This window comes from Takifugu rubripes, chromosome 10 (assembly GCF_901000725.2).
Source record: "Takifugu rubripes chromosome 10, fTakRub1.2, whole genome shotgun sequence".
Lineage (NCBI taxonomy): Eukaryota > Metazoa > Chordata > Actinopteri > Tetraodontiformes > Tetraodontidae > Takifugu > Takifugu rubripes.
In genome coordinates, this window is record NC_042294.1 from 7,927,951 (window position 1) to 7,949,072 (window position 21,122).

General features: G+C 44.4%; 1 protein-coding gene across 2 annotated transcripts; it reads left to right on the forward strand.

The window, feature by feature from the left end:
• The first annotated feature begins 468 nt into the window (after window positions 1-468).
• Window positions 469-18,362, forward strand: ube3c (ubiquitin protein ligase E3C). 2 transcript variants are annotated; one of them, XM_003968052.3, is made up of 24 exons: window positions 469-584; window positions 1,151-1,259; window positions 1,347-1,400; window positions 1,624-1,698; window positions 1,832-1,978; window positions 2,067-2,182; window positions 2,266-2,423; window positions 2,682-2,835; window positions 3,478-3,698; window positions 3,769-3,920; window positions 4,036-4,223; window positions 6,594-6,680; window positions 6,789-6,946; window positions 7,156-7,382; window positions 8,459-8,563; window positions 8,686-8,773; window positions 9,920-10,017; window positions 10,352-10,484; window positions 11,206-11,453; window positions 13,946-14,158; window positions 15,325-15,513; window positions 15,605-15,671; window positions 15,755-15,885; window positions 17,432-18,362. In XM_003968052.3, the coding sequence occupies exons 1-24, from the start codon at window positions 562-564 to the stop codon at window positions 17,600-17,602; spliced, it is 3,312 nt and encodes a 1,103-aa protein (XP_003968101.2). In that variant the 5' UTR covers window positions 469-561; the 3' UTR covers window positions 17,603-18,362. The 2 variants fall into 2 exon arrangements, with proteins under 2 accessions (XP_003968101.2, XP_011606295.1); XM_011607993.2 differs by having other exon boundaries at window positions 472-550.
• Window positions 18,363-21,122: the final 2,760 nt, after the last annotated feature.

Sequence of the window (21,122 nt, forward strand, 5' to 3'; positions counted from 1 at the left end):
TTAAAAATTGCTTTACAAATGACGATTTTATATTTTTTGTTCAATTGGACATGATCTTACGTGACTTTCTAGTTCTCTCTCTGAAAGCTTAATGATTAAATCAGGGCTAATGTTAATCTTTGCAGCAACTCCCGGTACAAACAGCAGAGTAAACCTCAGAATATTTCAGATAGACTGTTTTTAATTTGTTTTTTTTGTAGCCAAGGTGTGTTGCAGGATGTGTTTGAAGATGGCCACTTTTTACCAGAACGAACAAAGAAGTACACTCATTATTTATACAGATGAAATAAAATAAAACATATAAAGACATGGTTAGGTTAGATTGACGTTAATCTGCAACATATAAACAATACCTTGAACCTTGTACGGAAAGAGGCGGGTTTAAGACGCCGTAGGTTTTATTGACAGATTTTTGGACCAATGGGCGGGCTAGTTTTTAACGAACCGGAAATAGACGCGTCCACTTCCGTTCTCCACTGTGTTGTATTAATTTCTTGCCAGAGAACTGAAAGAAGACTTGACGTTTACGGACTGATTTGCCAGAGTTTTTGTGAGCGTTTTATGCCTAAATTATACCGCCAGAGGTAACGTTCCGCAATGGCAATTGTCAAATAAGTGATCGGTGTGGTGACTCATGTAAAAAGGACGTAGAGATAGTAAAAGAACAATCCAACCAAGTTAGCCGGTGTGATGTTAGCTACCCGGCTACTTAGCAGCAGTGCTAACGTCAACAAGGTTGTTTCTTACAAACATATGAATCAACGTGGCGATTTGTCACTCATTAATATATGTTGTACAGGATGTTTGGGATGCAGCTTTTAAATTGAACGACTTAAAAGTCCGCGTGTAGTCTTCAATAGCTGCTGAGTCATATTCGTTAGCTGTGTTATCCTGTTAGCTAACTATTGCGGATATTTTTGAAAATGAACGTGTCAGTCGGTAAATAAACGTCCACTTTTTCTGGGGGTTACTCTCGGATGGTTGTCGGTCAGTTGCTCATGATATTTTTAATTGCAAACGTAAACACATGCATAAAAGTGTGATAAATTGGCCTGATTATAGTGGTCATGCAATTATCTGTCTGCTTTGGACATCGTTGATTTCTACTAGACCTCTGGATTCATTGTTTCACTTTCATTTTCTCTCTCAGGTTTTTAAAAGTCACTCAGTCAGTCAATGGGAATAATCTAACAATGTTTAGTTTTGAGGGAGATTTCCGAACAAGACCCAGTGTGTCACTTGGGGGAGCAAGCAAAAAAGTAAGACATCTGTATAACAAATCATTCCACATTTTATAGCATTTATTTTATATCCTTCGGATAAGCGTAAGGTCTGTTTCCTTCCAGGAGGAGAAAGCGTCTTTGCTGCACCGCACACAAGAAGAAAGAAGGAAAAGAGAGGTATTCATCATGTGTCTTGTTGATTTCATGAATGAATGAATAGGTTCCTGAAGAGAGAGAGAGATTCTTTGACACCAGTAGACAGTGTCGCTCTATCAGGAAGGGGGGGTGAAGCAAACGGAGGCGGTCGAGCTGCGATGAAGAGTTGATAAAATTCCCATCAGCCACCTTAAATCAAAAAGTTGATTTTGTGCTGACATCGATCCTGTTTTCAAATCCTCAGGATGAAAGAAAACGACTGAAAAATGCCATTATCATTCAATCTTTCATACGAGGCTACCAGGACTTAAAACGACAGGTAAGCTGTAGCTTTTTTACAGACTTGGGAGTCTGTACAATTTAAACGAACAAGAAAGCCATACTTGACAACCTCATGGGAAGCCTTGAACCTTTCAAGATATACTCATTCCTTCATACGTCCATTCATTCAGTATGCCACCCAGCGGGCTAGTTTTGATGAGTGTGTCAGCCAGTCTTTGGTGGGAGGAGCTCAGCACACCTTGGACGGTCCTCGTCTCTCCCTGTTGTCAAGACAACTCATATTTTTCTACAAACAAAGTGTGGACGTCCACAGACTGGTGAATACGTTGCTATTCTAGTGTACGGATGGTTGCACGGATGCCAAAATATATGTATCTTACACACTCTGTCTCTTTGTGTCTTCAGATCTGGTTGTGCCAGAATCTGGTGAAATTTAACAGCCAGTTTGTAAAACTGTTGATGGGTCCACAAAGTCAAACATGTTTGTTCCAGGTGAAGAGGATCTTAGGCTTCTGCTGCAGGTACAGCCCTAAGATTCTGATTTGGGTGGCAAAGAAGAAAGGAATTTATTTTCCAGGCTGACTTTTCCCTTCTGTCCCCATAGACTCCTACAGTGCTGCAGGGATGACAGTTTAAATGTGACAGTTCCCATGCGTATGCTGGAAGTCTATTCTTCAGAGAAAACATACCACCCTGTTGTTCCAGATGCTCTTTGTTTAACTTCATTACTCGAGCAGATTTTGCACTATATGGTACAGAAAGGTAACATAAATGTTCAGGCTTTATTTTCTTCTTCAAGCACGTGTCACTATAGACGGTCTAATGTTTACCTGGCTGTTTTTAGCTATAACTGGTGGGGTGTTGGGCACAGTATCCACACGTTATTGCAGCATGATTCATTCACAAAGCATGGCAGGAATTATTCTGCTGCCCACTATCTGTATGAAAACACTTTGGAATGAAGGAAAGAAAAGCTTAAATTGTTGACATGGTCGTCTTAATCCCTCTCTTTCTTTTCAGGATACTACAAATCGCTATATGTTCTTGTGAATCACAAGCTTCCTTCCAGTTTGGAGTACAGCGACTCTCCCTCTGTCCCTCTAGCAAGCACACTGTTGGAGCACATCCTCAAACCTCTGCACTTTACCTACTCCTCCTGCACAACAGGCGCAAGGTAAAGACCACAGCCAAAATCCAGCAGCCCAGTTGTGCATCGGTTTGGTATCGGCTGGTTTGGTATTGGTTTACTCTAGGGTTATTTGGCTAATTTACTAATTTACACAGTGATAGCACCCATTCTATCTGTCATGAAGACAAATGAATCATTCACAGGACCTGAACTGAGAAGCTTCTGTCTTAAATTAAATTCTTGGAACTCCGAACTAAATTGACTAGATGAGGCATATCTGTTTATATTTCTTCCTTGGTGTTGAAGCAACATTTACCTAATTTACAACAGTCTGTAAAATAAACTCTGACAAGTCAGGCAGGCAGAGTTTGCTCTCAGTTTGGGACATTCTTAATCACAAATGTCTGCTCGCTTCTTTTCTTCTTTGAAGAAAAGCAAGGCGAGAGAGACAAACCTGTGTACACACAGAGGCTAATGGCTAATTATCTGGCTCGGCCCAGCAGATGTGTGTGACTGGCCCACACACACAGCCGCTCTGTTTGAAGACCCAATATTGAAGTCCATGTAGAAGGGTCCCGTCACGTGTAAAAACATACGCAACAAATCAAACTGGACACAATTCTAATGCATGATTTTGTATTTGTGAGCAGTGTTTAACTTGTCTTGTGACTCTTTCTCTGCTTACAGGCAGTTTGTATTTGCAGCCTTCACAAAGGAGTTTATCTCTGCACCGTTCACTGAGCCAATCTTTCACTTCTTCATCCCGGCGCTGTCCGACGCCCATGTGTCGTTCCCGTTTGAGGCCTTCCTGAGCTCTCTGCAAGCCACCATTAACTCTTCGTCTCTGCTGCACAGCCAGGCACCGTGGGTCTTCTACTTTGTCCTCTCTGCAGGGGAGAACCGATTAGGTGAGAGTCACAACTCAGGCGTGTATTTACTGTACGCGTGCACGTCACGATCACAGCTGTGTGTTGGCAGGCGCGTTGTCAGAGGAAGGACTCCTACTGTACCTTCGGGGTCTGCAGGCGCTCCTACTCCTGCTGCCAGTGTTCGAGAGCAGCAGCCGGACTGAAGTGAGCAGCGACTCGGAGGACGATGACAATACTGGTATCCAGTCATCCCCCATGCAGGTCAGATGCAGCTCAACACGACGCCTCGGAGTGATCACAGACTAGTGTTGTATTCTGAGTTGATGCTCGAGTTGAATAGTGTTTTATTTAGGAAAGGAATGTCTTTTTCCTCCAGGATGACAGCAGAATCTCTGTGCAGCTGATCACAGAGGAGTGTGTCCACAAGCTGGACAGTAAGCACCAGACCAATGCCTTGCTCAACTTGGTGTGGAGGGATTCAGCCAGCGAGGAGGTTTTCACCATGATGGCGTCCATCTGCCACACGCTGATGGTGCAGCATCGCCTCATGGTGCCAAAAGTCAGGTACAAATACAGAAATCTGATTCAAAAATTCTTTTTTAGATCAAATTTCCGCACTGTATCAAGTAAAGCAGCCGCCCTGAAACACTGTCCGCTTTTATTTGATATCCTAACATTTAAATATCTTGTTGAGGCCAGCCCAGCATTCAGGGATGGTGTTTACACACCTGCCTGACTGAAAGAAAAAAAAGGTCTTTACGTTTTTTTGCACTGTAAGCAGTAATGTAAATAACGCAGTGCAGGCAGTTATCAGCGGCCCAGACCCACCGGCATTTACAACCGTCAGAGGAAGAGGGGACGTCAGGGAGGCTGTCAGTCTTGGATACGAGCAATTACCCCTCCTCAGGTTGATTACATTAGGACTGGGATGTCAGAGGTGGTGGGGGGAAGTCACTGACTGAGCTCTGTAGATGGCCAAACTACTTTAGTTAATTATTAATAAAGCTGCTAGTTGTGTTCAAAAGTGTGGCTGGAGTCCCCAGATCATCGGTATCGCCTCATCCGAGCTATACTCCCTCCTTTCCCTTTCATATTTCCTATTACCTTTTACATTTTTTAGTGCTTATTCCTTAACTTCACTTTTACCATAAATCCTGCCCTTCGTCTTCCATCATTATCGGATATCTGTACAAAATAATTAGCTCGCAGGGAAAGATTAATCACTGCAGGAGTGGACGGGATAGCTTTACAAGAGGCTAAGGGGAGCAAATTGCATCGGCGCCACGATTTATCGCTCGTACGGTAAAAAAAGGAAGATGTTGGCCAGTCGTCCGGCTGCCCAGAAGTGCTGCCTTTTTTTTTTTAATAAATATGTAAAATGTCGTGAGAAATGAATTTGTCAGGGGAAACTGCAACCGCAGTAAAATTACAGGTGACCAAAAATGGATTTTTGATCGCTTCTCTTTCCAGCGTGATTGCGTAATTTCATTTTAATTGTTTGCCTTTGGATATTTGGCGCAATTTCCCTTTGATCCTTTGATTTAATTCTACGTGGCACTTTGTTGCTAACGGCTAAGCCTCACGTGAAAGTCACCCCAGATGATCTTCGTTACTTCATTTGCTTTCGACTGGCTGCTGCTGGGTTTTGCGTTGTCGTGCGATAACGATCCCCAAACAAGTCTGTTTTAGGTGGGAAACGGTCCCATTGATTCCTAAGGTATCACTTTCCTCACATGCACCGCTCTTGTGGTTTTTTTCCTCCTGCTCGACAGATTCTTTCATCATCACAAAATGAAATGATCCAGACATTATTCAACCAGCCGCATGTCTTGACTTTGTTTATTAGCGGTTCATTCCGTGATTGAAATGGGGGTTTGGGTTCTCCCCGGCTGTAAATCAGCGTGTCAGCTGGCATTTAGTGCTTTGTTTCCCATTTCAATCAAACACTTGCCTCACTTGTTATGAGCCCACTGCTCTACCCCTCGCTCCCCTCTGGAGCCTCGTACGCCTGACAGATGGTGTGTGCTCGGCCCGGACCATTTTTCAGACCGTGCCGACAGTCGCCTGACCCTCTCCTCCTAATGTCCCTTTCAATTTTTGGAATTGGGAATTTTCTGGTGGATTGAAGGAGTGTGGTAGGAATCTTTGTGAGAATATCCCGGACATATGACCCTCACTCCTCTTCTGATGCTGTCCCATTAAAGGGGGAGCATTCTTATAGGTGTCAGCGCTACCACTCTTAAACAAGGGCCTATTATATGCAGGGGGCCTTTATTTTACCTTTTAGCTTACTTAACACATTTTTGTCACCTGTTCTTCCCCTCTGTGTGAAAGCTCAGGCAGTATAGGAGTAGTCAAACACATTCGGACACACACATGCTTTAACAAAGAGCAGCTTCACACCTTGGTGCCACAGCCCAGAGTGGAGAGAGGTATGTAGGCCCTCCACAGCTTTATCATGCAATTCCCCGTGAGTGTGGAAACATGCTGGAGCAGCGGGGTCACGGCAAGGACCAGGCTTTCTCTATCTCTCTGTCCTCCATTGTCTTGATCCCCTGGCCATTAAGTTAAATGGGGCTCCAGCAGGAAGCCAGGGGGCTGTTTATGACCCAGGCTGGGTACCCTCGACAGCAACTAGTTTACTAATGGAAGGTGCCTCGCCTAAATAAAGCTTAATGGCTCATTTAATCTCTTTTTGGCCCTCGTGGGGTATAAAAAAGGAGAGAAAGGCCAAGAGCGCTCAGTGGCGGTTAACGGCGTCTTTTATTTATTTTTCCACCTTTACTCGTGTCCTGTGGTTAACAGGGAAGAGTTAAAGATCTCGGCAAAGCAGGCGGAGGGATGGAACGTTACTTTGCTGTAGTCTCATCTGTAATGGCCCAAACTGAAGCCATTTTGTTGATGAGAGCGGAATGTGTGTTTATGTCTCTGCAGGCTTCTTTATAGTTTAGCCTTCAACGCTCGATTCCTGAGGCACCTCTGGCACCTGATAACGTCCATGACCACCAAAATGATCACGGGGTGAGCGCTTTTCATCCACTCTATCAGCCCATGTTTGCTTATCTGTCCCCCAAATCAAACACGTGCTAAAGTAGCGCTTATTTCTGTTGATCCCTCCCGCCCCTCCAGCTCCACGGTGGCTCTGCTGCAGCTGATCTCCCGAGGGTCTCCCATGTCCTTCGAAGACTCCAACCGCATCATCCCGCTCTTCTATCTCTTCAGCTCCCTGTTCAGCCACTCGCTGATCTCTGTGCATGACAGTGAATTTTTTGGACATGAAATTGAAGGTATAAAACCCTTTTGTTCAAGACTTTGTTACCTGGTGGCAACTGTAAATTCTCCCGCCCGTTCTTCATTCCCTTTTGTGTCCTTTTTTATTTCAAAGAAATCTATATTGTTTTGTTTTTTTTCATCAGCTGCACTCCATCCTGCTGCAAACATAAACGTAAAAATCAATACCTATAAAAGAAAGCAAATCAATCCTGCATCTCTACAGGCCGGGCGCAGTCCTCCATGATGCCCTTCACGCTGCCGGAGCTCGTGACTCTGTCTCGCTGCCTGAGGGACGCGTGCCTGGGGATCATCAAGCTGGCCTACCCCGAGACCAAAGCGGAGCACCGCGAGGAGTACATGGCCGCCTTCAGGAGCGTGGGCGTGAAGACCAACACGGAGGTGCAGCAGCGCATCCAGGCCGAACAGAAACGCTGGGTGCAGCTGTTCAAGGTGAAGATGTTGTATCTCCCCGGATTCCCTGGAAAACGTCCCCTTTTTTCCCCAGATGATGAAAACATCCCATTCCAACTTTGAGGGTCATTTATCCAGAATACGAAGCTCGCCGTTATGTTCCTTGGTTGTTTTTCGTGTTTCATTTCCATTCAAGAGTTTTCTGGCCAATGTGGCAAATATGTTGAGAATGTATCGGGGGGGTTTTCATAAAGGATCTGCTCAAAGGCCTCCTGTCAGCTAAAACGACCCATTAAAGAAGTGGAGAGCAGAGGAAATGCATTTTCCAAATTGAACAGTGGGATTTACAGTCAGTTTAACGCCACTGACCCCTAACACGCTAATGTTTGGTCCGTGTCATCAGCCACCCCTCCCCATCTTTTATCACCTCCATTGTCAAGCTATCTATTTAATTGAAAGAAGTTAATTGAATGAAAATGATCAACTAAGCTTGTATTAATATTGCTAATGGAACTTTCTTCTTGGCCATGTTTGGAGAACGATGTCACGCCGGAGTTTGGGAAAGGCCCATTAAGGTTTGCACTTAACCCGATGGGCTAATTAAGAAATGCTTATTCATTCCTGGAGTCAGGGGGTAGTTCTGCTCCAAACCCATCGCCACGCGCCTCTTACACCATTTTGCACTTGCCGTTATTGCGGACTCTTGTTGCCCGGCGGCGATTGGCCGAGATTGATCGTCGCTCTATGAAAACGACTTTGCTTTAGAAAAGAACATTTAGATCGAAATAATCTCACCCCGGCATTATATGGAAATGGACGGGCTCTAAGTGTTATTGGCAGACATAACAGCTCCTTTAAGTGATGACATAACTGCAGCGATCTCCATCGCCAAAGGAAGCTCATTATTGTCTGTCCTGCTGAAGGAGGTGAAACCAAAAGGTTTGTTCAGAAAATAGTCGGATTTCTGGACTTTTCACCAAGGTTCTTTTGGGTGAGAGTAAAAAAAAAGTAACCCTTCTGTTGGTCCTGCCAAAGTTGTTACATTAAATTGAAGTGCGATTTCTGTGATTTGGAAACGTACAGTACACCGATCGTGCTCGCCCCTCTTTGACCAGGTCATTACCAACTTGGTGAAGATGGTGAAAGCCCGGGACATCCGAAGACCTTTCTGTCCCTCGGGTCACTGGCTGTCCGAGGAGGTCAACATCCGGGCAGATAAGGTGACCGAGTGGAAACCCTTTTATTTATCGTTGTTTGATGCAGTGGGTCCAATAATGTCCTTGAAATTGTGATTAAAGGGTGGCCAATATTTTCTGCCAGCTTTAAAAATGTTTATCCGCAGGTCACTCAGCTGTACGTCCCATCTGCACGGAATGTGTGGCGAACAAGAAGGATGGGTCGCATCGGGCCTCTGCAGTCCTCACTGGACGGTAGTCTCATTTATTATTGAATAAATCTGCTAACTACGACTTAGAAGACTTAAAACTCCACATGGGAGCTGATTTTAATTTGAAGATAGAATTTTTTTTTTTTACACAAGTTCATGCAGTGTGTTTTTTTTTTTTTTTTACTGTTTTAAGCAATTAGGCTCTTTTTGGCAATAAATGTCCATTTAGAATCACGCCCAAAGTCACCTTCTCCATGTTTGCTTTTAATATATCACAGGACTCTGATGTTATTTCCCATAAAGAGTCATCTGCTTAAAGCGTATCGTTCACGGCTGGAGAGAAGAGCAAGCATGGAAAATGAAACGTCCTCTACTGTAGAAAATGATTCTCCCTTAATGAGCAGTTATGAGGTTTTGTGTGTGGGAGAAAATGCCTCATGGCAGGAATATGTCTTGCAGTCATTGGAGTGTTGGAGAAAAAAAAGTCTCCCTCAATCTATTACCGCATTTTCTGTCCAGTGACTTAATGAGACACTCAGAGGAAAATACACTGACGCAAGCAAGGCTTTATTTGGCTCATCCCGGGTTTCTGTGAAGTATGGCGTGAAAACAAGCTGATAACTATGTGTGTATGATCTACCTAATCCCACTCAGAGGGCGTATGGGATAAATTCAATTAGCGTGAGAGTACCTGATGAACTCAGCCACATCTGGTCTCAGTGTTTGTCTGGCCTTTTCTCATTTCCTTAAATGGACGGGCCTGTGGCTGATGAATGAGCAACATATTGACCACTCCAGGGCTATATTTCTTCTTAGAGATGGAAACCTGATGGGAAAATGCAGATCAGATTGACTAATTGAGCAGAATAATTGAGCTGCAGCGAGCAAGGAGCGAGCTGAGCGAAGAGTGGTTTAGCTAGCCGTCAGAGTTTAATACCAGGCAAACATCAGTTTAACGGATTAAACTCTGCCTGTGTATGGACAGAAGAGAGTAGGGTTAATTAAAAAAGGGTAGTTAAAACTTAAAACATCGTTTGAGGTCAGAGCATCATTAAAATGGAAAGTGAAAGTGTCCCATTAAACTTTCGCGCCGCTGGAATTTATAATAAAAACATGAACTAAAAGTTACTCTGAACCAATCAGGGTGGTGTAACTGCTTTGTGTTGTCATTTTGTCTGGTTCTCTGCAGTGGGGTTGGAGCCTCCACAGCTCTCCGTGTCTGAAGAGAGAAATCTGGCCATCCTCACCGAGCTCCCGTTCGTGGTCCAGTTTGAGGAACGAGTGAAGGTACAGCACAAGAACAACCAGAAAAAGCTGCACAATTCTGTAGCATTTTAGCATGCTGAACAGAGATGCTAACAACCACAAATGCTGTATTAGAAACAAATGTCACCTTATTTTGGAAGGTAAATAGCGCCACTTTAGAGCGAGTGGTTGTGATTGAAATCTGGCTGGTTTTATCTATCATTAATATTGTATCCTGACATTTGTTTGCAATTTATAATGCAGTGTTGATTTAAGCAGCCTCTGAATGTAAAGCAAGAGCCAAAGTGAGAATGAAACACTTCCCAGCTGTGGGTTTTTCTCTGACCCTCCCACTGGTCTTAAACTTGTCCTATAGATCTTCCAGAAGTTAATCTATGCTGACAAACGCGAGGTGCAGGGGGACGGGCCGTTCACTGATGGCATCAATGTCACCATCAGACGGAACTATATCTACGAAGACGCCTACGATAAACTCTCCCCGGAAAACGGTACAGAAACTCACATAAAACATGTGAATGATTGTTCTTTATACCCCTCTGATATCAGCAGTATTGGCTCTATTATTACCTACATGTATTTATTAATCCTGTTGTATTTATCTGAGTTTTATTGAGCTTCCCGGTAGCATTACAGAGCAGGTTCGGCTCTATTTAATTTTTCAGGAAAGCGTAATTGTGGTTCCGATTATTATAATGGACCACATAAAAGCAGAGTCAATTATTTTAAGTCACCTCTTTTGTGTTTGAATCTGAAAGGGCACTTGAGTGGAGACACTCTGATTAAAAAGAGTAGTAGGCGACCTGGGCTGAAGACATGATCTATATCATTTATGTGTCTATAACTTACAGCTGCCGGGATTTATCAGCCCACATTAATTATTCTGAAAGATGACCTCTTCATGGAATTTGAATATTCTGCAGGTCAAGGTGGCACCTCCTGTGTAAATATGTTTACTCACAAACACAGAAGGTGACATTTATATGGTTTTCAAATATTTTCCCTTACATCGCCTATAAATTATATAATGCTGCGAGCAAAAGGAGATGTTTAATGGCTTTTGGAAGTGTTCATAAATGAATTAAGTGGTCTCATTTACCGTTAAATTAGGATGATATGAAACTGAACTTCACAACCCTCTATTAAAGAAGAACTAAAGACTTACACGGGGCATTCATTTTCCCTTAATTCCCCTCCCTTTTCTGATTCCAGAGCCGGATCTTAAGAAACGGATCCGCGTCCACCTGCTCAACGCTCACGGCCTGGATGAGGCAGGCATCGACGGCGGCGGGATCTTCCGCGAGTTCCTCAACGAGCTCCTCAAATCGGGCTTCAATCCCAACCAGGGCTTCTTCAAGGCGACCAACGACAGCCTGCTGTACCCCAACCCCGCTGCCGAGATGCTGGTCGGAGATTCCTTCACCAGGCATTACTACTTCTTAGGCCGGCTCCTTGGGAAGGTCAGTGTCACGTCCACGTGCGTCTCCAAACATCGAGGAACATCCTGTTCATCCACGCGCTGCCTTCATGCGACGGTCAAAATGTCAGCGAGATTAGTTGCGGTCGGGGTCAAGGTTGCATCGGCTCTAAATGTAAATTTATATCTTGTTTTCATGTTTGTTCTGGAGGCTGACATTGTTCAGAGGAATTGCCATCATTAGTTTATGAATCTGTCTGCGGGGGTTGGGGTTGTAACTCCAGCCCAGCTCCAGTTTCGTTAATTAACCCTGTGCATAATCCGTTGACGGCATTGTTTTTCCGTCCCTCCCTTCCTGTGATTGCACTATTTATTAGAGCCTAATGTCCTTAAATCATCCTTAATGCACGTGCTGCTGATTGTTTACCAGGATGCCTTCCCAGCGAGGGGCTATCTCAGCCCCGAGGAGAATTACCTCATGACAAGAAGTTGCCTCTCAATTAGGGCTTCCATTAGCCGATGATTCCTGCCTCTTGTTTATGTAGCGGTTGCATTTGGCTGGCACTAAATCAGCCAGCCCTCGCCGACAGGACATAAATAAGCATTCAAAGCATGTGGTAATAGCATTTTGATCTGTTTTACAGTCAGATATCCAGGCCTCTTCTCTCTTGCTTGGCCAGAGATGCTCTGTTCCACATATCAGAACATCCTCCTCCTCCTCCTCCTCCTCCTGGTTCTGTACTTCTACCTCCTCTTCAAGTGATCAATCAGCAGCTACAAACTGACCGCCCCCTCGATATCGTGCTCTCAATAGCTAATGGCTCAGGCGATTAGGCGGGGAAAATTAATTTGAATTTGACTTTCAATTAACCCTTCCTTAAGTCCCTCTTTCTCCATAAAAATGGACGTTTGAGTGGCCATTTGAGAGGCGTATTGATATTTGTTTAGTGCCGTTATCGCCCGGATAAAAGGCAAGCGTTTATATAGATTGAGATTGCATCACCGCTGCTGTTGCGCGCGCACGGCGCAGCCTGCGTCTCAAAGGACACGGGAGATTAATATTGTTAATTAATGTCGGAGGCGTGCCATTGTTGCGGGGGTGATGTATTACAGGCAAGAGTGGCTTGTCTGGGGTACTCACTGAAATGGGATTGAACATCAGAATAGAGGCCAGTCATCATCCCTCTTCCTCACTCTTCCACCCAGCTGACAGGCGGAAAGATTTAAGGCCCCAAACGGGCGGAAGAAGAAAACGGGGGGGTTTTACGCCATGCTCCGTCCTCCCAGATTTGGGATTTTGAAGATGCTAATTTGAACTTGATGGGAGTGTTTTGCCGACAGGGTTTTGTCACACTTGTTTCCCATTATGTAAGAAAGCCCACGCCAGGTTCTCTTTGAGCCTCATTCATCTCTCATTAGTACAAAACCTCCAACCTCTTCAGACGCTGCGTCTCTACACTTTTAGCCTCCTCCTCCTCCTCCTCCCCTTCCTCTTCTCCTCTCATTGGTCTCTGATAATTCCCTTCGGAAGTGCACAAGGTGGGCCCTGATTGATAGAGAAACGTTTGAAAGGCATTATAATTTTATTGATTCTTAATGTTGTAAATTAAGCCATGTATTTGGCAGCTAACAGAACGCACCTGCAACGTGGCCGGTATTTATTCCACCTGATGGTGCTGCGATCTGCTTTAATTGCGTTGCCACTGCACTCACTTATATTAAAAGGCCCGAGCCGCGGTAATTAATTCTTTCCAGCCGAAGTCATTTTGGCACAATTTCTGGCAATAAACATCCATAAATAAAGTAAGTGGCAGTGAAAAAATAAGCCTACAGGTTTTTCTTTGCAGCCTCTTCCCTGCAGAAGTGTTATTGATAGGTTTCAAGGGGCTGGCCGGCACATATGGTCCCAAATGAGCACCCACCATGTCGCAAACATTAAGTAGATTATTTTGCATAAAGAATAGACAATGTTTGAAGTTGCGCAATTAACCCGTGTTTAGAAAATAGCTGTGATTGATGCGCTCCTGTGTGTTTAAGATGCATGCATTATGGAAATCCTCTGGATTTATAATCCATTTAGCTGATGCGGTCAGGGTTTTTAGTGCTATCATTTATAAGGACCTGTATATTTTAGTGCCTCCAATGGGCTCCTTTTTGGACTCTTCCAGTACATTAGCTTTGGGGCTCATGAGTCACCTGGATGATTGGGATTCTCGATGTCATTTGAGGTCAAGGTGAAAATCGGCATTTGTGAAGTTTAAGGCGGGCGGGACAGAAGCCTGCGGGCTCCACATACATCAGGTTCTGCTGTCAGTCTCTCTGATGTAACCAGATGTTGTCACTTCCACTAACTACTAACCACTAGTAGTATTTGGCCATGTGATTTATATTTTAATGTGATTATTATGTGTTTTAATCATTCCTTGCAGTCCATTTAGTTATCTTGGCTGTCGTAGTCGTGCTTTATTGTGTGTTTAATGCCACAAGCGTTTCCTCTCTCAGCTCAACCTTCAAGTGACCTTTGGTGTTCCACAGGCGCTGTATGAGAACATGCTGGTGGAGCTGCCCTTTGCCAGCTTCTTCCTTTCTAAGCTTCTGGGCACCAGCGCGGACGTCGACATCCACCATCTGGCGTCGTTGGACCCGGAGATGTACCGCAACCTCCTGTTCCTCAAGAGCTACGAAGGCGATGTTGAGGAGCTGGGCCTCAACTTCACGGTGGTCAACAACGACCTGGGAGAAGCTCAGGTGACGCCTGTTAACGCTTCTTCTTCGTTTCCTATTAATAACCGTTTTGCCGCGGCCCCAGAAGCTGCGTCTCTGTTGACCCTTCCGCCCAACCATCACAGAACACGCATGAAAGAAGCAGCTCTCTGCTCTTAAGCACGTCTCCTCCCAAGCTGGAGGCTTCGGGAGGATGTGTTGCCACCACAGCTGCTCTCAGAGCTGCACTCTCCCCAGAGCTCTTGTTTGTTCAGGGCCTTAACACGTATTATTAGCTCTCCTCAAACAACACCTGAAATGGTCAAGTTACATTGTAGCCCCGCTGGTCACAAATAGGCCATCGCAAACACGATAGGGAAAACAATTTGTGGAAGATTAGGCACACACCCGGGAGCAGTCTGCCCTGCATTTGCCCCCGCGAGATAGGCAAAGCAACCAAGATAAGAGGAGTAATTCTCGTGCATTAGCACATAATCAGAATCCATTGTGAGAGATTCTTTTAAAAAGTTAAAATGATTCGCCGGCGCTGAGCAAGTCGTGTTGAAGAAGAAAGAAGTCGAGGCTTATCAGCTTTTGTTCTGCGTCACAGAGGAAATGCTCCATCTGCATCACCTTTAAGGGACGTTTGTGCAAATATCCTGTTTTTATCTGAATAGGACCATCTCTGTCTGGTGTCTACCTGCCCCCCCCCCCCAAAGTCTCCCATGGGAAAGTTGCATTTCTGCAGATAAAATAGCATTAACAAGTGTTAGGTTTCACTCCAAATGACCTAAAGACCTTAAATTTAATCTTAAAGTTGAATAATTATTATTTTCTATCCCCAGGATTATATAAACCAATTGCAGAAAACCTGCACTGTAAAAAGATGACCCCCCAACCCCCCATACAGGCCGTGATGGCATCATTCATTCTGCTTTATGAACACTGATGAGCACATCCTATCAAGTGCTAACTGCTTTATAGCTAATGAAAAGAGAACTTGAGGCCAAATTGTGCTGGAGCAGACATTCAGCAGCCACGCTATATTTAGAACCGCTAAAATGCTCTTAAGCCACATACGCTGACATTGAACTACACTAATCTGAGGGCTGAAATGTTATCTGTGACGTTAGAGTCGTATTGTAGTGCAGCCACGATAATGCTAACCCTCCAATGAGGAGAAACAAATGTCTGCTGCTCTGTTGACCCAGGTGGTGGAACTGAAACCTGGAGGCAAAGACATTCCTGTGACGACAGCAAACCGCATCGCCTACATTCATTTGGTGGCCGACTACAGGCTCAACAAACAGATCCGGCCCCACTGCCTGGCCTTCAGGCAGGGGCTGGCCAACGTGGTCAACCTGGAGTGGCTGCGCATGTTTGACCAGCAGGAGCTGCAGGTACACAGCACAGCACAGCGCACGCCACCACAGCAGGCCGCCACCTTTATGGCACACACACTTCAACACACACTTCTCTACCTTTTAACAGGTGCTAATATCAGGGGCTCATGTTCCGATTTGCCTGGACGACCTCAAAAAGTTCACAAACTACTCAGGTATGAGCAGGTGTTGTAGGATGCAGGTGATACCTGAAAAAGGTGCAGGAGTAACACTTATTAATGTGAGTGCCCCTGTTCAGGTGGGTACACGGACACTCATCCGGTCATCCAGACCTTCTGGGAGGTGGTGGAAGGCTTCTCACAGGAGGAGAAGCGCAAGCTGCTGAAGTTTGTCACCAGCTGCTCCAGACCTCCACTGCTGGGCTTTAAGGTGAGGCTGTACAGGTCCTCACAGGACTGAGGAGCTATACGTTTATATAACTAACAACAGGCTGTTGATGGGAACAAGCAGGCTGTAACATTATTATGATTGGTAAACCAGCTAACACCGCCTGCTGCCCCCCCCCCCCACTCCCCAGGCTTTTGTCGCATAGTTCATGACCCTCCCTCCCCTGTCGGAGAACCCTTATGTTTGGGCACGGCCAGAGAATCCGTCTGGGCAAATATGGCCATTCAGAAGCAGGTAGCAGGTTGAACTTTTGAACGTTTGCCTCCTGCGTGACACGGCAGAAAGCGGCAATTTCCTGTTCAATGAACATTTAAGGAAAGTACCCCCCCCCCCCCCCCCCCCCCCACGTCCAAACACGGGCTCTGTGGTGCTGAATCATTATCACTAACCTATTTTCTGAAATGATTCCTAATTGGAAGCTGTTTCACTTTCTCGCAGATGTGATTTGTGGGACACTTAAGGTACTTTAAAATAAGGAGGGGGGGGGGGGGGCAGCCAGTGTTGCGTGTGCCCATTAAAGAGTTTTTATGTGTCTTACTTAATCTAACTTGAAGCTGTAATCATCATATGATTGGTTTTATTATTCTTTATGACTGTCATTACTTATGAAAAGCTAATTGCGTCTTCGGCGGAGCGATGGAACAACATTCTTCTTAAAATCCTTCACGGCACCTCCAAACCGGGACGCTTCCCCCGCCTCGTCTCACCACTTTGACTTTGGCCAGCGTGCGCGTCGCCCGCCTCCCACCGAGTCCTTCCTCGTCTGTCCTCCGGGCCAGAAAGGGCGGTGATTCGTGAGGGGGCCGGCCCCTGACCCGGTCCTCAGCCTGAGCCAGCGGAGGCTTAATTAGCTGTCGTTGGAACGGCCCAGGATTCATTAGAGGAGAAATAGCTCTGTCAGGAGAAGCCATTTAAAAAAGATGATGGAAACTCTCTTTTTTTTTTTGCCCAAAATGATGGCGGCTGTAACGGCGCTTCCTCAATAAGCAACGATAGTTTAATACGGTAATTGTCAGAGAAATGGGCTCGTTACAGCTGAGCCCCCAAAGGGCCATTTAATCGGGCGAGTATGGCCCCCGGAGCGCGCGCACCCACTTTAAATAGCGGGACGAGACCAGGGAGGCGACGGCTCATCGGCGCGGGCCGTGATGGAAACCGTCCGTGTCACAGTTTAGGGAGGAGGCGGTCTCGCCGCCAGGAGGCCGGTTTTAAAAAATGCCAGCTAGACAACATGAAACGACCATTTCTCCAGCGCCTCATCCGGGGGTCACGCCGCGGGCCAGCCTCCCCATCCAGGAGCTTTCAGGCTCCAAATAAATTTACGCCGCTGCCGTATTAGCTTAACACTTAATGTCTGTCTTTTACCATTTATCCCTTTACCGGGTTTGACATTTATTGCCTAATCGAGATTGCTTTCCACGCCGCAACCATCAACAAGAGTTGATTCACGTCTACTTTTCGGACGTTCTCACATCTCAGCCAATTTGTCAACTTCTTTTTTTTTTTCTTTTTTTGACGATGACAACAGGAGCTTTACCCGGTCTTCTGCATCCACAACGGCGGCAACGACCTGGAGCGCCTGCCCACCGCCAGCACCTGCATGAATCTGCTCAAGCTGCCAGAGTTCTGCGACCAGAACCTGATGAGGAACAAACTGTTGTACGCCATCGAGTCGTCCTCCGGGTTCGAGCTGAGCTGAGGAGCGTTTGGATGAAAAGGACAAAGAGGAAATTGGAGCGGAAGGAAGGAAAGGCGACGGCTGCACTGATGTTTGCGTGTGTTTGAGTGCCTGAGGGGTGGAATCGGTCCGAGGGGTACGAGGACGAGACGCGGTTGGAGGTTTTTAAGTGACTTTTAAACGTTTAACCATCTGAAGTATCTCACAAACGGAAATGCAGAAAATATCAGTCAAAAAAAACAAAACAGCAGCTACTCTTCATTTTGTTATTTTTCACCAAAGATTTCACGGCATCTTATTAAAAAGGCAATAAGGGGGCAGAGGGGACGGGACTCACGCCGCTTGGGATGGTTACGGGGTGGGCGGGGCTTTCCTCTGTGGCCATTAGTCTCTTAAACCTGCCGTCGGAACGCCCGTTTCTTTGATGCTCAGTATTAATAACGATCATGTGTGTTGATCACGCCACCGGAAAAATCTAGCATTAGGAATAATGTGAATATGTACATGTCTTCTCTTATAGGCTCAGTTTTGTACAGCTTTGTTTTTCTTCCCGCCGGGGACTCGCGCCCACGAACGGCGCCGAACAATCTTTGTTGGTTTAATCCCACATCTGTACCACGCGGACGAGGCTCGAGACGGCTCGTGTACCAACGGAGCCATGAAAAATAAGATGGTTTGGGAATTAATAAACTTACTTTTCCTCCTGCATTTCTATCCATAAATTGTGTCACATCTAATTTACAGTAATGACCAAGAAATAAAACGGTCCTTTGTGGGAAAATCTGCAGAGTTTTATGGCCTCTGACATATAATTAAAGAAACATCCAGTTAAGAAACAGGGAACAGAACTTTCCTGGCCTTGAGATGCATTATCGGGCTAAGCACAAATTAAGATTGTGTGCGTTTGTCATAAATCCAGCTGCCCTCTGATGCAGGACAGCCCAGGAGCTGATCCATCCGTGTTTGGACGGAGTCCATCTCTCCATCCTCTCCTGCCTGCTGAGACAGCCAACCCGCTGCCCCCTCTTCTCCTCTCAGAGCCCAAACTGCTCAGATCCGCCGGGCCAGGGAGCTCCAAGTGATAATTGGGTCTTAAAAAGCAGGCGTGTCATTGAAATGAGGGATTCATCTCAATTACTATGAGATTTATTTAAGACTATTACCTTGTGATGGATGATAACTGACAAAGTTAATGCAGGATGTTATGAATCATCCACAGTGTGGTAATATACTTTAGCATCTTCATGGGCCTTTTAGAGGCTAAGTGAAGCTTTTAGGCTTGTTTATCTTGATGCCCTGCATGGAAACATCAGAAATCACTTGCACTTGACTGCAGATTGTAGTCTGCTAAGCACAAGATTATAAATGTTGTCAGCGTGTGCACACAAAGTGAAAACCCAAATTAAAGTGTCCAAAATGGGTTCTTGTTTGATGGGTTCATTAAAACGACCGACTGCAGCCATTGTACATAAAGAAAAATCTGACCAGCCCTTTTAGATGTGACTTTATTGTAACCAGAGGGACATCTTGTGGTCGTGCTATGGAACTACACATATATTTCGTTTTCTTTTATAATTAGCAGCCTCCTTTTCCTCCCAAACACAATAGTGGGTGTAATTTTTAGCGTGTCCAAACGTGAATAGTAGACCAAACAATTCACAGACACAAAGTTTCTTTAACTATTCCTATACGAACCAGGTTGCAGCCTTGACTATCAAAAAAAAAAAAAACCAGCAAAAGTCAATGTCCACCTTTCAGATAAAGCTATCGACTACATGATAAAATATGGCCAGCACATTATATCTATTACTGTAATCCCTCCTGCTCAATGAGTGTAATTAGATAGTGACTGCCCATAATGTCCAGTGTAATTAATAGCAATCTGTCATCTTCATTGGGTGTTCCTTATTTGGCAAGAACTCCAGCTGCCTTTAACTGTTCCATTGAAAATCAATGCGGATTTGTAATTTCAGAGCGGGGTTGGTCAAAACTGCAGTAATGTGCACTGCTTGATTCTGTTCCCGAGGGTAACGCTGGGTTCATTTTTTTCTTTTAAAATGAAAGTGAACAAGTCAGATATGTTTGTTAACGAGTGCTTCCTTTTCTAATATTTTATTTATTTGAATCTGTGGGGTGCGTTATGCTTTTGCTGAGAGTATTAACCCAAAACTGGAATAAATTAATGAAACGCCGTTTACAGCTTTCACAGCATCATATGAAATATCCTAAAAAGTATAAATCACAGGGGCTCACCAACACACACACACACAAAATGTTGCTGTGTCATTTGTTCTGTGCACAAAAAGTGTTTTCCCCCGTTTTGCAGAATGTTGCCTTACAACTTTTAACAGTTCTGCACTTGTCTTGTGCACTTTACTCCTTCATTTATAATACATCCTCCATCGTGGGCAGGAAAAAGCACATTACCCTTTCGGTTTTAACACAACAGGCGGCGCAGAACGCTGCCTGGCTCTTGTTACCTGTGTGTTGCTGGGCAAAGGGTCCACAAAAAAGATTAAGTTTGACTCATGTCTCCTGCAGCCTGTAGAGAAGCGCTTGTGCCGTAAAGCAGGTCGTTGCTGCTGCGTTCAAATGCCCTTCGTTAAAATCCGATTTACTAAATTACAGCCAAGTAATGCGATATAACTGTACCCTGATGTTTTCCAGTTCGTCTTTGGTGTTAAACCTTGATTAAAAAACAAACCTACCTACCTGTATTTAATAACCTTCCTTATGTCTCTATTATTTAATATATTCATTTAAATGCTGCATTTTTTATAAAAAATAATATGATAACTATTAATTATTATTTTAGTTACTAGTAGCTGCTTCTGGTAAATTAGACCATGTATAAGTCTTGCCGTCCATAACCACTTATTTATGAATATTCAATCCAAATTACCAAATATTAGTGTAGCTATATGTATTCAATGTTTTTTTTTCTACTGTTGTTAAAACTCACATAGTATTTCAATCAAATTTAACACATTTTTACATAAATCCTATACAAACTGTGCAGCAGTAACTATCAAATAATCTCAATTTATAGAGTGTTTCCCAATCCACTATGACTTTTTAAAATATTATTATCATCTATAAACCAGCCAGTATAACTAGAATACAGTAGAACCACTTTGAAATTGTTTTTTTGGGCCCACTAATCCGATTTATATAACTCTAAATACAGTGATAACTAAATGATTACTACCCATGCTAGTATTTTAACCTTAACCATTACACAACTGCCAAATACTACTTATGTTCTTCCAAAATGTAATTTTTGTAAACCAACTTAATTTTATTATTTCTCCGTGAAGTAAATAAAAGTCTAAACCAGGACCCAACGGTAGCTGCAGGTCAGCTGAACACTTGCCAACTGATTTTAGAGGTCCCTGAAATCGAGAAGCTGGAGGTAATTTCAAGAAACCCTAAATTTAGTATTTGAGATTTTTATCTATATGTTATTACTTTGCTGTGTAATAATTTACATGTAACTAATAAAACATCTTTCACGCTCCAATTGATGGATAACCTCTTAGCT